General features: G+C 39.9%; 1 protein-coding gene across 1 annotated transcript; it reads left to right on the top strand.

Annotated features, from left to right (window-relative positions):
• The first annotated feature begins 6,172 nt into the window (after positions 1 to 6,172).
• Positions 6,173 to 11,318, top strand: LOC127161990 (retrovirus-related Pol polyprotein from transposon 412). The gene has a single exon (XM_051104771.1). The coding sequence runs from the start codon at positions 6,173 to 6,175 to the stop codon at positions 10,271 to 10,273; it is 4,101 nt and encodes a 1,366-aa protein (XP_050960728.1). The 3' UTR covers positions 10,274 to 11,318.
• Positions 11,319 to 14,501: the final 3,183 nt, after the last annotated feature.

Raw genomic sequence — 14,501 nt, 5'->3', positions numbered from 1 at the left:
ATAATTAAGAATAAATTTTTACCAAGGTTATTCGCTTCCATGCAGGTTACTGTGGTTTAATGTTTGAAACAAAACAGTGAGCGCATATATCCTTTGTGTCATATATATGCCTCAGCATATTGTTTAAATAATCATGGTGGGCCGCTATGGCCAAAAATGCCAGGGCCGTTTTTTGGTCCCAGTCCAGCCCTGATGGCTTGAAATGCTGTTCAAATCCTATTTCTGGAAATCTGTTTTAGTCTGATTGCTCCAGTCAGATTTGGACTCAAAGTGAGAATGTTGCCTTTGTAGCCAGTAAAATGCTCTTATTAAGTAGTCATAATATTAGTAGAGTGCCTTTCAAGCCGGTTTTGTTTTATAACTTGTAAAATTGACTGTTGAGGCACTGTAGTGAGGTAGATTTGCATAAGTGTATCCTGTCTCTTCCTGTACTTTCCTACATTTGTAAAATTGTCCTGTATTTTACAAATGTAATGCATAATTTCTTCAGTGTCTTGCTTATTTCTTGCCATGTTCTATATGTCTATATTTTAATGAAATAAATATTTTTGTGCCTTTCTCACAACTTTGACTGGTGTTTTCTCATCTGACTTTGAGACTTTGTAGATCTTTTTTATGCCCAAAGATACACACCACACACTTCAGTAAAGTTCAAAAAGTGAAAAAGCATAATAGCATGTATGTTGATATTCATGACAATAAAATTACACTATTCTTCAAAGAATAGGACATATTTAGAAAAAATTCTAATTTAAAGATTTTAAAAAATACTAAATATTAAAGATTTAATATACGCATACAGTACTATTTTAGAAAACATAATTCAACTGAATGTTATTTTCACATGGCAAAGGTTGTAGTACTGATATACAGGCTTGATACAAGTGGAATTTTTCTGGAATTTACCACAGCTTCACATTTGTCTCCTCTAAGTTTTGAGCACGATGATCAGTATAAATTTAAACCACTTTCTTCTTCCACTTCTGAACCAAGTCTTCCAGTTTTGTGCACATTTACACAAACAATAGTCACTAATCAGATGGCACACAGCATTGGACTTCTGGATTTACACAAATCATTTCAATTTTAAGAAGTGTGTTCTCAACATTTCAATATTGCTTAAACTCACTCTAAGACCATCAAATATGTTTATGACTGCCTTCCTTCATCAAATTAAAAAATAAATAAAAAATGTATCACATAAAGATTTTCAGTTATGCAAGTCGCTGTCTTCTGCAGCATATATAACACCAGCATGTTTCACTGTGTGCGTGTGTTTGTCAATGTGTCTGAAAGTAATGGCAGAGACAGAGAGGGAGGTTTGAATATGATAAAGACTCATAATTCTCACAGAACTACTCACAACATGATTGATCTTCAGTATCTTAGAAAAGTCCACTGACAGGCTCTCATAAGCTTTGCTGTCCTGGTTGCCAATGGCTAAAATAGAAGAAATATAGTCAAACTATGATTGGAGGACAAGTTTGCGAATCCAAATACCCAAAAATACCCCTTTATGAGTTTTTATCTAATATTTAAATCATATGCTATAGTTAAGCAATATCACACAAGCAGTGGTGTAGGCAGACTTGTATTTTTCTTTGGGCCTGGCCAAAACTGAGTGGCCACTTTCACTTAGGGTTCTTCATCTTCCTGCTTCTGCAGATTAGAACTTAATGAGAGACAGGTGAGCATAATCAGAAGCAAAGGAAACTAACTAGGGCATGATGAAGTCTAAAATTGTAAGGGTGAACAAGAAATCAAGAAAGACTAACAAAAACACAGTTAAACAAGACAATCCTGACAGACAGCACAAGACTACAGAATAGAGAATGAGGTTTAGTCATTAAACTTTCACAAAGTAATGCTATAACATTTATAAGAGCACTAGACAATGTTCTTATCATATAGCAATGCAACACATAAATAATAAACAAATATTAAAATGATTCACACCAAAGCATAGTAAAGTATTAACAAATTTTGATGCAATAAGGTCTAATTTAACAATATCCATCCCCTTCAAAAAAGACAAAACGCCCTTTAGGCTTCTTTAATTAATGTCAAGTAGGCTATTTAGCAGACTTTCTCCTATAAAGACATACTCCTCAAATATGGCAATTACAGTTTTTTACAATCACTTTTGCACTAATAACAGAACCTTCATGTCATTTTTCAAAATTCTAGACACAAAACTCAAAACAGTCATTATTTTTAACACAGGCTGTCCAGTGTTCAAAACTTGGCATATTGTGTTCATATCTTTAGAGAAGCCTTGCTTTTGCAGAAGCATTGTTTCTAAAAATCAAATTTATTATGAAATATCATAGGAACATTACTTTTGATCACCCTTACACAAGATACCCATAGCTTCATTGTGTGTTTGTTAGTACAATCATTAAATATAGGTGTACAAAATATGTGATTCAGGTTTCATTATTTTACTGGAGACTAGAGAGAATAGCACAGACACAGTGGCATCATTGAAATCCTGTAATGTGGAATTTACTGATCAAATCAAATCACAACATAAGTTTTGTAGATTACTTAAAAAAACAAAAACAGCAAAAAACAATACAGTATACTGTAAACGGAAGTGTTCTTCACTGCACTATGGATCTATGTTTCCATCAACCCGGTCTTGTGGATTTGGCCACAGGTTCTCATCTACATCACAATGGATGTTTTCATTCGCTAAACATCTGGGAAAGAATCTTCTGGCATGGCGAATCCAGGCGAATCCAAATTTACAAAAAAAAAAAAAAAAAAAAAAAAAAAAACCACATCACATTCTGGTACACACTGCCACGCTGTATACACTAATTCACTGCAACAGTTTGAAGTATCTTAAATTTGAGTAGATTCTGAAGACTTACCGGTTTTCATTGCAGAAAGTTCTGCAAATGGAGGCCACAGATGATCTTCTGAGGTTTGGTTGAAACATTGTAGCTGCTGCTCTCATCGTCATGCCATGATTTATGACATAGTCTACAACCATAGCCCTGATTTCATTCGACACCCTTTGCTGTTGCTGCCGGTGTCTAGGTCTATGGTCTTGTCCTCTACCACGTTCACCCACACCTCTCAAACGAGGCCCATGGCCAACTCTCTGGTCAGGCCTAAGCCCTCCTCTTTGACAAGGCCCACGGCCACCTCTAAAAAGGGGTGCTTGTCCCCTTCTATTCATTTGACCACTATGTATTCTTAGCCTTTCACCTTCCACTTCTGGCTCCATGTCCTCACTATCTTACGTAGGCTACTACACTGGGATACCACTCATCTTACTTATATATACATACAAATATGTGAAATCAATCAGCAGTAATGAGTGACTCATTAAAACCACAAAAGCATTTATGTAAAAAAGTGACATCTTGCATACAGTAATGTTAAATATGAAAATGTGTTCTGTAAAAGTGGTACATGGGACCATAGACACTATATCTGGTAAAGAATGAAATATGACATTCATAGATAATGTAGTCCACCTGGGGTCATATTCTGTGCTAACTGGTATCGAATGATCCTTCCTGAAACTGTCATAATCTAAACATAGACTATTATTAATAAATTTTCATAAAAGCTATGCTTCAAGAGTAATGCAACAGTTACTTATCATTTTTAGCAGTTGTATCAATTGATGGTTGGATCTTTGTAATGAAATGAATGCACTCCAAACTCAGATGTAATGTGTGATTTGCATTTTGAAATAGTAATACTTTGATGTTAAGTTGTGTCATTTTGAACCAGTGATTTTAGTTCAATGAACAAATGATCTTTGGCTTATATGTATTGTATCCAAGCATTTGAAAAAAAGAGTTAAGTGTTTTGAAAAATGCATTTTGATCACTGGTTGTGATTTATGTGTCTAAAGTTTTGAAAAATGACATGAAGGCTCTGTTATTAGTGCAAAAGTGATTGTAAAAAAACTGTAATATATTTGTTTGTTTGTTTGTTTATTGATTGATTGATTGATTGTGTGTACGCTGCTAACTGAAAGTCATCCCTGTAAAAACCTGCATGAAACTATAAGTAAAACCCTTTGGGTTATTCAGGTGATTAATAATACTAATTTTATATTATTAAAAAACCTATGGGTTTGCCTTCTTAAATACCAGGCAATAATGGTAGTGCCCGTAGTAGCTTCCCCCTTTGGGTTACGTCTCATTAAGGGGAAAAAAGACAAACACCTGTGCCCTATTTCTAATGGAGGTGATAAAGGTATGAGGCTTGTTGTTGTTCGGGAGGGGGTTGTATGTGCGGGCTGCTGAGCTTCTTACCGAGGCTACCGTGCCGGGACGTGGGCTGGATGTTTTCTCCGCGACGTGTGTGAAGCGATTGGGAGGGATAGTTGGTAGTTTGGAGTTTCTCAAACTAAAGTTCGGCGGCCGCCGGTTGTTTTCCCGAACGCTGTACCCCACGTCCGGTAGCGGGTAAGAGGGCCAGCAGTCCATTATCTGTTTTTATGATTATTAGCGTTTGTATTTAGTAAGTGTTTTCTTTGCCGGGGAATCCTGGTTTAGTGTGAATGATTAATCATTACCGGTTCCCCGGCGCTTGTATTTGTGTTTGTATTTGTGAGTGTGTGTGTCCAGGGGGTGTTAGAGCAGGTTATAATTATTCATGTGTTAATTTTCATACAGTTTTATATTGACGACGGCTAAGTAGTTAGCCAGAGTGGTTTTGGCATACATTGAGTGATTTCTTTGGTGTGTATAGATGTGTATAATATAACTGATGCACTGATAGATTTTTGTACCTCTGGTGTTTGCTGTGTAATGAAATTGTGTATAATTGGTGGGCACATGAACTAATTTTAAGATGTTGAAGCCCTCTGCTAAATGCCTCCCTGTTCGTTGCCTGCATACTGTCTTGGGAAATTTGTGATTTGTCAAATACATTAGTAAGTGAAGTATTCTGGTGACCGCCACCTTTACCTGTTGCTTTACCCTCTTGGGGTTTTAATGTCTGTATTATTGTACATGAATAAAATTGTCATATTTGTATTTATTCAGATTGTGTGCTTGAGTCTCCTCAACTAATGCCCAAATAAATTTATCTTGTCCAGTTAAGAACCTTTTGGTTTCTTTATTCTCTGTTTTGGGGGTGTTACAACTTGGCGTAGTCGGCAGTCTGGACATTGGGCAATTGTGAGGAAGATGTCAACTACACATTCTGCGCAGTCACCTGCTACATCTACCGAGCAGCAGCAAGGAGTTGATAGTTCACCTAATATAGCTCAGAATCAAGGAATGAATGCAAACATGGTTATGTTTCCTTTTATGATGGGAACACCGTGGTGTCAAAAATTTAATGGTGAACAACTGACACAGGCAAATAATTTTCAGGATTGGTATGATACACAGACTTCAATGTTTAATATATATCCTTTTTCTGAGGCGCAGAAAGTTTCAGCTTTAATAAGTAATTTGGATGGAGAAGCAAAGAGGGAAGTGTTAGCTTTGCCAGCAGCACAACGTGCAACAGCTGAACAGATACTGATTTTTTTGAAAGGTATTTATGGAGATGTCGTTCCACTTGCAACTCTCCGGTCCCAGTTTTTTACTCGTAAACAAAGGACAGATGAGAATGTTAGACAGTATGCTTTGGCACTTCAGGAATTGAGTAATCGGTTGGAAAATAGGGGGGATGGTACCACTAGGGGCAACATCTTACGGGATCAATTTATCTTGGGACTTTTGGATGCAGGATTGCGTAGGGAACTTCGGGGTATGGTTAGAGCAACACCAGATAGTTCTTTTGGAGAGGTTAAACAGGAAGCAATTTTGCGAGCCGACGAGTTTGGGGAGGTGAGGCAGGCTGTAGCAGCAACAGTACAGCTAAAACCAGTCCCAGATAAAGCAAAATTGGTTGAGGAAATTAAACAGGAAGTTTTTTTGCAGTTAAAAGGGGAAATAAAGGAAATGGTGGCTGGAATGCTTAATGAAGTTCGTGAGGGAGTACAGAATTTACTGCCTAATGGTGATAGTGTAAGGCCTAGGTATGAGTCCAGGACTGGGCGAAAAAGCTCGGACCAATTTGACCATCAGGGAAGACCCATCTGTCGGCGCTGTAAACAGGTTGGCCACATTGAAAGGCGTTGTAGGGTGGTGGAAGGAGTACAAGGGCCTTTAAACTTGTAGAACCCACTGTGCAGGCCCAAACAGTGGGTATGTTAGGTAGTGGCCAATCAGAAAAGAAAGATCATTTAATAGGACAATGTCCAGTTGTGGATGTAGAGATACATGGGGTCAAAACATCTTGTTTGATTGATACAGGCTCACAGGTAACGACACTGACAGAAAGTTATTTTAAGAAACATTTTGAGACTGGGGGGCCAACAATGTATCCACCTATTCAAAGGTTTAATTTGGTAGCTGCGAATGGGTTAGTGATTCCCTATATTGGGTATATTGAGGTGGATTTAATTATATGTGGCAAAGTAATACCAAAAAGGGGAGTGCTTATTGTCAAAGACTCAAATGGGTCATCATATCCAGGATTGATTGGAATGAATGTAATTAAAGAGTGTCGGAAATTTTTGATGACACAGTCTGGAGATGGTTGTTTAGGGGTAGAAAGTGACGTACAAGTGAAGGTGTGGAATCAAATGTTTTCTGTGTGTGAGGACTTGTTAAACTTTGTTGATGAGTCAGGACAGATAAGCGCTATTTATTGGCCGCAGGGAAAACGAAAAATAATACCAGCACAGTCAGAGGTGGTGATTGAGGCATGTGCACGTATTCGGCCTGATAGAAAGGATTATGTGGGCTTGGTAGAACCATGTCAAGATGAGGTATTGCCAGGACAGTTATTGGTAGCTCGGTCGTTGAGCACAGTTTCAAATGGTAGAGTTATGGTTAGAATTTTAAACCTCTCCCCAGTTCCGGTGACACTTTTTCAGCGTTGTCGTTTAGGCCAGATTTCTGATGTTGAGTTGTGTCCATCAACATTGCAAGGAAATGTAGAATTAAGACCACTGGATAATGAGACTGTGGAGGTGGGGGTGAGGCAAAATAGAGTGCAGGATGTAAGACAAGAACAGATGCCCTGGCCTGTGGCTGTTTCTTTAGATCCGCTGCAATTTAGTACTAAACAACAAGAAATGATTTCTGATTTGTTATCTAAACATCAGAAGGTTTTCTCAAAACATGATGAGGATTATGGGCATACGGATAGGGTTTTACATGTAATACCAACAGGTGATGCAGCCCCAATTAGAGATCGTTATAATAGGATTCCACCAAAATTATATCAAGAAGTAAGGGGACTCTTAAATAACATGCTTGACAATGGTATTATTCAGGAGAGTTATAGTCCTTGGGCAGCACCTGTAGTGCTTGTCAGAAAGAAGGACGGCACCCTTCGTTTCTGTGTAGACTACAGGCGGCTGAATAGTGTTACTCATAAAGATTCATATCCTTTGCCTAGAATCGAGGAGTCATTGGCTTCATTGAAAAAATCTAGAGTGTTTTCAACATTAGATCTAGCACATGGGTATTGGCAGGTGGGGGTGCACCCAGCTGATAAAGAGAAGACCGCCTTTGTGACACCAATGGGGCTATATGAATTTAATCGGATGCCGATGGGGTTATGCAATGCCCCAGGAACTTTTCAAAGACTGGTCGAAAGCTGCCTGGGGGACCAAAATTTTGAAACTCTGTTGCTTTATCTGGATGATATAATTGTTTTTTCCCCTTCCTTTGAGGCCCATATTGCCCATTTAGATCTAGTCTTCAGCCGTCTGGGAGACTTCGGCCTAAAGGTCAAACTCAGTAAGTGTTCCCTTTTTCAGAGCCAAGTTCATTATTTAGGCCATGTGATTGCCGAAGGAGGGGTGTCACCAGATCCAGAGAAGTTGCGGGCAGTGGAGGCATGGGTAACCCCTCAAAATATTACTCAGTTGCGGGCTTTTCTAGGCCTAGCTGGATACTATCGACGTTTTATAAAAGACTTTGCCCGGATTGCAGCACCACTGAATTCAATGTTGTGGGGGACATCAAAGCGGCGTAATCGACTGGCTAGAGGAAAAACAGACTGTTGGGCATGGGGAGAGTTACAGGACATTGCATTTAAGAAATTGAAGGAGAGTCTTCTAGAAGCACCCATATTGGCATATGCTGATTTTGAGTTGCCATTTTTGTTGTATACTGATGCCAGCCAGACAGGCTTGGGAGCAGTATTGGCACAGGTTCAAGAGGGGAAGGAGAGAGTAATTTCTTATGCAAGTAGAAGTCTCCGACCGACGGAAAGGAATGATAAAAATTACAGCTCATTCAAACTGGAACTTTTGGCTTTAAAATGGGCTATAGTGGAAAAGTTTAGGGAATACCTTGCCGTGTCTCCCTTTACTGTTTTCACAGATAACAACCCTCTGGCTCATTTGAATACAGCAAATCTGGGCGCAGTGGAGCAACGATGGGCGGCCCAGCTCGCAGGATTCCAGTTTGAGGTGCGTTATAGACCAGGGCGGACAAATGGAAATGCCGATGCCCTCTCCAGGTGGCCTGTGAGTGAGAGTTCTGCTGGGCCCACAGAGGATGGGGCAGTCCCATGTGGTGGGGTCGGATATGTTGCATCTGAAGTTGTCCGTGCCTGTGTCCATGCCTTTGTCCCAGTTACTGAGAATGTGGAGGAGGGTCACAAGTTCGAGACAGTGGTACATACAAATCAAGGAGATCAGGTTGGCCCCAGTTTGTTGGTTGAGTGGAAGAGAGCACAGCGGACTGATCCAGCGGTATCACGACTGTGGGTCTATATGGACCGAGGGAGAGGGCCCACTCCAAGGGAGCGAGCAGCGGAAGATCGATCTACTCAAGTGTTGCTGCGACAGTGGGCCCGTCTCTGTGTTGATCAGGGACTGCTGTGCCGGGAGGTATGTGATTCAAAGACATTTGACAAATTGAAACAAATAGTGGTGCCTCAGTGTCTGCAGATGCAAGTTCTGGAATGGGTGCATGATCATGCAGGACATCTGGGGGCGGAAAAGACTTTGAGTTTGGCCCGTCGCCGATTCTTTTGGCCAAGGTTGGCACAAGGAGTGGAGAAGTGGTGCCTGCAATGTGTTCGATGCAACTTGCACAAGACTCCTGCAAATAAAGTGAGTGCCCCTCTTGTATCTATACAATCAGAGTATCCTCTTCAGATTGTTTCTGTGGATTTTTTGTCACTGGAGGCTGCACGCAGTGGGATGTGTAGCATCTTAGTTATGGTGGACCACTTCACTCGTTATGCAGTTGCAGTGCCTACTGCGGACCAGACTGCTGTGACTACTGCAAGGGTGTTGTGGAAACATTTTATACAGCCATTTGGAGGGTTTGATCAGCTGCACTCTGACCAGGGTCCAAATTTTGAATCAAGGGTCATCAAAGAGCTATGCTCATTGTATAACATCAATAAGTCTCATACAACTCCCTATCACCCAGCAGGAAATGGACAATGTGAACGTTTTAATCGGACACTGTTAAGTATGTTGGGCACTTTAAAGGATGATCAAAAGGAAGATTGGGATCAGTACGTGGCAGAATTGGTGCAGGCCTACAATAACACATCCCACCCTTCTACAGGCTATGCCCCGTATTTTTTAATGTTTGGCCGTCATGCAAAATTGCCCCTGGATGTCATGCTGGGCCGGGGAGATGGATTTTTGGGGACAGTTGACAGCTGGGTGCATTACCATCATAAAAGATTAGTGACTGCCTATGATCGAGCCCGAAAACAAATTCAGAAGGCTCAATTTAATCAAAAGAAGGGGTTCGATCGTAAGGTTAAGGGGGAACCTTTGTTGACGGGGCAGAGAGTCATGGTCCTTAATAGGAGGGCCAGGGGACAGGGCAAATTGGACGATAAATGGGAACGGAGTGTGTATGTTGTCATTGCACAACCTAATCTTGATATACCCGTTTATGTTGTTAAAAAGGAAGGGGTTGATGGTGAGGAGAGGGTGTTGCATCGCAATATGTTAAGCCCATGTAAATTTGATATAGCCTTGCCTTTGGAGGGAAAAAGTGTTGAGGTTTTACCTTCTGATTCTGATGTCAATCCTGTGAACAGTAATTGCTGTATGTATCCTCTGGTGGGGGGCTGTTTTACAGGGCCACCAGCGTCCACACAGAGGGATGGAGGAGTGACCTCTAATATGGACATTGCTGAAGAGACATTACAGACTGCATCGAGGGAATGTCCCTCTAGCTTACTTGCTCCACAGACTGAGTATTTGAGGCGGTCCACACGGGCCACAAAGGGCCTGTTGCCTCTACGTTACAGAATGTGAGGTATTTGGGAATGTGTGGACACATTTTGAGTAGGGGGGGTGGATGTAAGCCCTTTGGGTTAGGTGAGGGGAGGGGCAATAATGGTAGTGCCCGTAGTAGCTTCCCCACGTCTCATTAAGGGGAAAAAGACAAACACCTGTGCCCTATTTCTAATGGAGGTGATAAAGGTATGAGGCTTGTTGTTGTTCGGGAGGGGGTTGTATGTGCGGGCTGCTGAGCTTCTTACCGAGGCTACCGTGCCGGGACGTGGGCTGGATGTTTTCTCCGCGACGTGTGTGAAGCGATTGGGAGGGATAGTTGGTAGTTTGGAGTTTCTCAAACTAAAGTTCGGCGGCCGCCGGTTGTTTTCCCGAACGCTGTACCCCACGTCCGGTAGCGGGTAAGAGGGCCAGCAGTCCATTATCTGTTTTTATGATTATTAGCGTTTGTATTTAGTAAGTGTTTTCTTTGCCGGGGAATCCTGGTTTAGTGTGAATGATTAATCATTACCGGTTCCCCGGCGCTTGTATTTGTGTTTGTATTTGTGAGTGTGTGTGTCCAGGGGGTGTTAGAGCAGGTTATAATTATTCATGTGTTAATTTTCATACAGTTTTATATTGACGACGGCTAAGTAGTTAGCCAGAGTGGTTTTGGCATACATTGAGTGATTTCTTTGGTGTGTATAGATGTGTATAATATAACTGATGCACTGATAGATTTTTGTACCTCTGGTGTTTGCTGTGTAATGAAATTGTGTATAATTGGTGGGCACATGAACTAATTTTAAGATGTTGAAGCCCTCTGCTAAATGCCTCCCTGTTCGTTGCCTGCATACTGTCTTGGGAAATTTGTGATTTGTCAAATACATTAGTAAGTGAAGTATTCTGGTGACCGCCACCTTTACCTGTTGCTTTACCCTCTTGGGGTTTTAATGTCTGTATTATTGTACATGAATAAAATTGTCATATTTGTATTTATTCAGATTGTGTGCTTGAGTCTCCTCAACTAATGCCCAAATAAATTTATCTTGTCCAGTTAAGAACCTTTTGGTTTCTTTATTCTCTGTTTTGGGGGTGTTACAAATACACAGACTTTTTTTTCTTTGTTCAGTTTGCACACTTAACATGTGTTGGAGCTCTCAATTCAGATCCCATAGTCTCAAAATCTTGTGGAAAACACTGTTCATACACCAGCATAATATATAAAAAATATGTTTTAGTTAAAGTTGTTCATGCCAAATTCGTACCATACCTGTCTTATGTAATGTAAACATATAGCTACATCAGAGAAATTTTTCATCTTTTTAGATGGCAGGAGTGGAAAATTTTACATTCTCAAAATGTGTTGTGGTATGGTTTCAGAATGATTAACAATTAGAGATGATCTGAGACTGCCCCTGCTGAATTGTGCTCTGTAAAGAGCCTGTTTATAGCCTGTCATTTAATACTTCTATCTGGCATGTTCAAACCACATATTTTCTGTGTCCTTGTCTGACGGCGAACATCGAGCATGCACACAAATACGACAAGTGAGTCCTATTTCATATATTTTAATTATTAAACTTCAATAAAAACGGTAACTTGTAAAAAGGAATAAATAAGTAAGTGGAGCAAAGTTTAAAGTAGTTTGTGCAAAATATTTTGATCTTTTTGGGAAACCATTTTCCAAAAAACTTTGATTTGATAGCGAATGGAATAACGATGACTTCTACAGCATTTATTAATCTTAGATAGGCCTACTGTTAATTTCAACATTTGGCCTACTGTTTCAGAAATTAACTGCATTTTTAATAGCTATTAACTGGAAATATACATTTTCTTGTTTTAAATAGTTTCTGTGATCACTTATTAAAAGCATGGTCACAAAATAAGATTTCATTCTTGTTTTTCAAGGTTACTTGAGTTTGAATTTGACGGTGTATGCACACTAAGCGATTTGGGCTCGAGCTGGCGCATGTAGTGTGAGCGGAACAGATTTTTGTGTGCTACTGTCATCTGTACGACCGCAAACTCCTACTACCAGAGCTGGACCTCCCTAAAAAAAGAACTAAGCGCCTGCTTAGGGCTCCGCTGCCCACTAGTGGTCCAAGTCATTACTTTGCAAAGTGCGCTGCTGTCACTGATATATGGCCTTTGCCTCATTGCCTGCCCGCACTCTCCCGCCACATGCCCCTTTCCTGGACTTTTATTTTTTATTTTGGAAATTGGACCGCGAATATGAAACGAATCTGTCCTTTAGGCGCAGAAAAAAAAAAGGGGGGGAGACGATGAGAAGAGACAAGCACAAGGTAATTTTTAGTAACATAATTCTTAAGTGGTAACGTTATGTTTATGTTGAAAATATTGAAAATAGATAATAAAAGATTAATAAACATTGTACTATATGAAATATATAATATTTTTTAATTGCCTGGTTTTACAGAGGAGGCTTAAGCTATAGTCCCAGTCTAAATTGCATTATTGGGCTGCTTTAACTGAAAGGATCTTGCACTGGCATATGTGTAAAATGTGCAAAATGTTTTAGATTGTATACAGTTGCTGGTTTGCGATGACAATACTCCACTATTCAAGGCAGGGCCCCAGAATGATCCTTCTTAGGGTCCCCAGATGTACAGGGCCGGCCCTGACTACTACAATACACTTTTAAATTAATTCAGTTAAGTATAATTAGGTTTATAATGCGTCTGGTTCTCACCTTATTGATAAACATAAATTGCAGTTTGAAAGTAAAGCTGCAAATTATTTCATTAATGTCAGCTGCCTTCTTGATAATTCTCTGATACATACAAGTGAAAATCAATTATAAATTTATCAGGCAGAATATTGGCAGAAAGTGGTTTTCTCCGTTATCTACATGACGTAGGCTAAGCGTGCTCTGGCCCGGAAAGTTTAGTGTAAGTGTGAGTGCAGGCCAGCGGGGACCGGAGGGGGGATAGTCGCGCTTGTGCTCGGTTTAGACTAGAGGAACTGTGACTCGTGTGAGTTCATCTTCTCTACCACCGATATTTGAGCCCGTTACAGAATGTGATTTAATCTTTAGCCGCAAGATGGCGCTAACTGACTGATTTGAGTGATTCTTGAAGGACCAGCACCACACCTGTTGTAGGCCTACCACTGTTTGAAAAATTTATCTTCAAGAATCTAGCAGTAAGTTTTGGAAGAAACTGACTAAAAATTAACTGAATAATGACAAACTTTCCATTAATTTTTTTAAAGAAAAAATTTAAAATGGAGATCTTCTTGAAAGTGGATTTTACATGATGTTCCCATTTATATACATATATATAAAAAAATAAGAAGAAGAATTATTTGCAGGCAAAAACAAAATCCATAAATTGTATTATCTGGGGCTGAACAGCCATGGAGGTTGAAGGGTTAATCCTGTCATTAATTACTCACCCTCATGCCAGTTCAAACCCGTAAGACCTTTGTTCATCTTCGGAACACAAATGAAATTTGAAAGCTTTCTGACCCTCCAAGGGTTCTACCACGGTCAAGGCACAGAGATGTAGTAAGGACATAAAATAGTCCATGTGGCATCCGAAGAATTGTTGAATAAAGTTGTTAGTTTTGTTTTCATTGCACAAAAAAGTATTCTCGTAACTTCGTAAAATTACAGTTGAACTACTGAAGTCACATGGACTATTTCAACGATGTCTTTAAAAGGTTTCTGGACCTTGAATATAGAAGGACCCTTGCTATCTATGCAGAATTAATAACAGAATTTTTCATTTTTGGGTGAATTGTCTCTTTAAAAGTCCAAATCCATTGTAAAAACTGTTAATGTTACCAGGGGCTGCAGTCACACACGTGTGTCCATCAGTGCTCTCCTGTCTGTCTGCTGTCTGGAAGGTGCTGACTTCTGTCTTTCCCTGTGGGGGTATGTTTTTTTTTTTTCCTTGAATGAACCTGGTATTAATTTATTAACACAGGTTTGTTTATGAAAGAAGCTAATACACTGTTTTCATGGCCATTTTCATCTTTTCTTAAATTTACAGCCAATGGGTACAGAGAAATGGACAATCACTCTGTGCATTTGCCTCTCTCTGTTGTGGAGACCCGACCAGAACCAGTCCAGAGTTCAGTGCGTCCATGTCCATTCACTCACTGATGATGATGAGGTTGCTGATGAAAATGCACTTTTTTTCTTGACTTTGTATAAAATGGTTTCTGTGGTCATTTATTAAAAGGATGATTACAAAAATAAGACTTCATTCTATTTTGAAAAAAATGAAGCAGCCACTGTTTT

The sequence above is a fragment of the Labeo rohita genome, unplaced genomic scaffold (assembly GCF_022985175.1).
Source record: "Labeo rohita strain BAU-BD-2019 unplaced genomic scaffold, IGBB_LRoh.1.0 scaffold_793, whole genome shotgun sequence".
Taxonomy (NCBI): Eukaryota; Metazoa; Chordata; class Actinopteri; order Cypriniformes; family Cyprinidae; genus Labeo; species Labeo rohita.
Note: the sequence above shows the minus strand (reverse complement) of the source record. Positions and strands in the feature narration are given on the sequence as shown.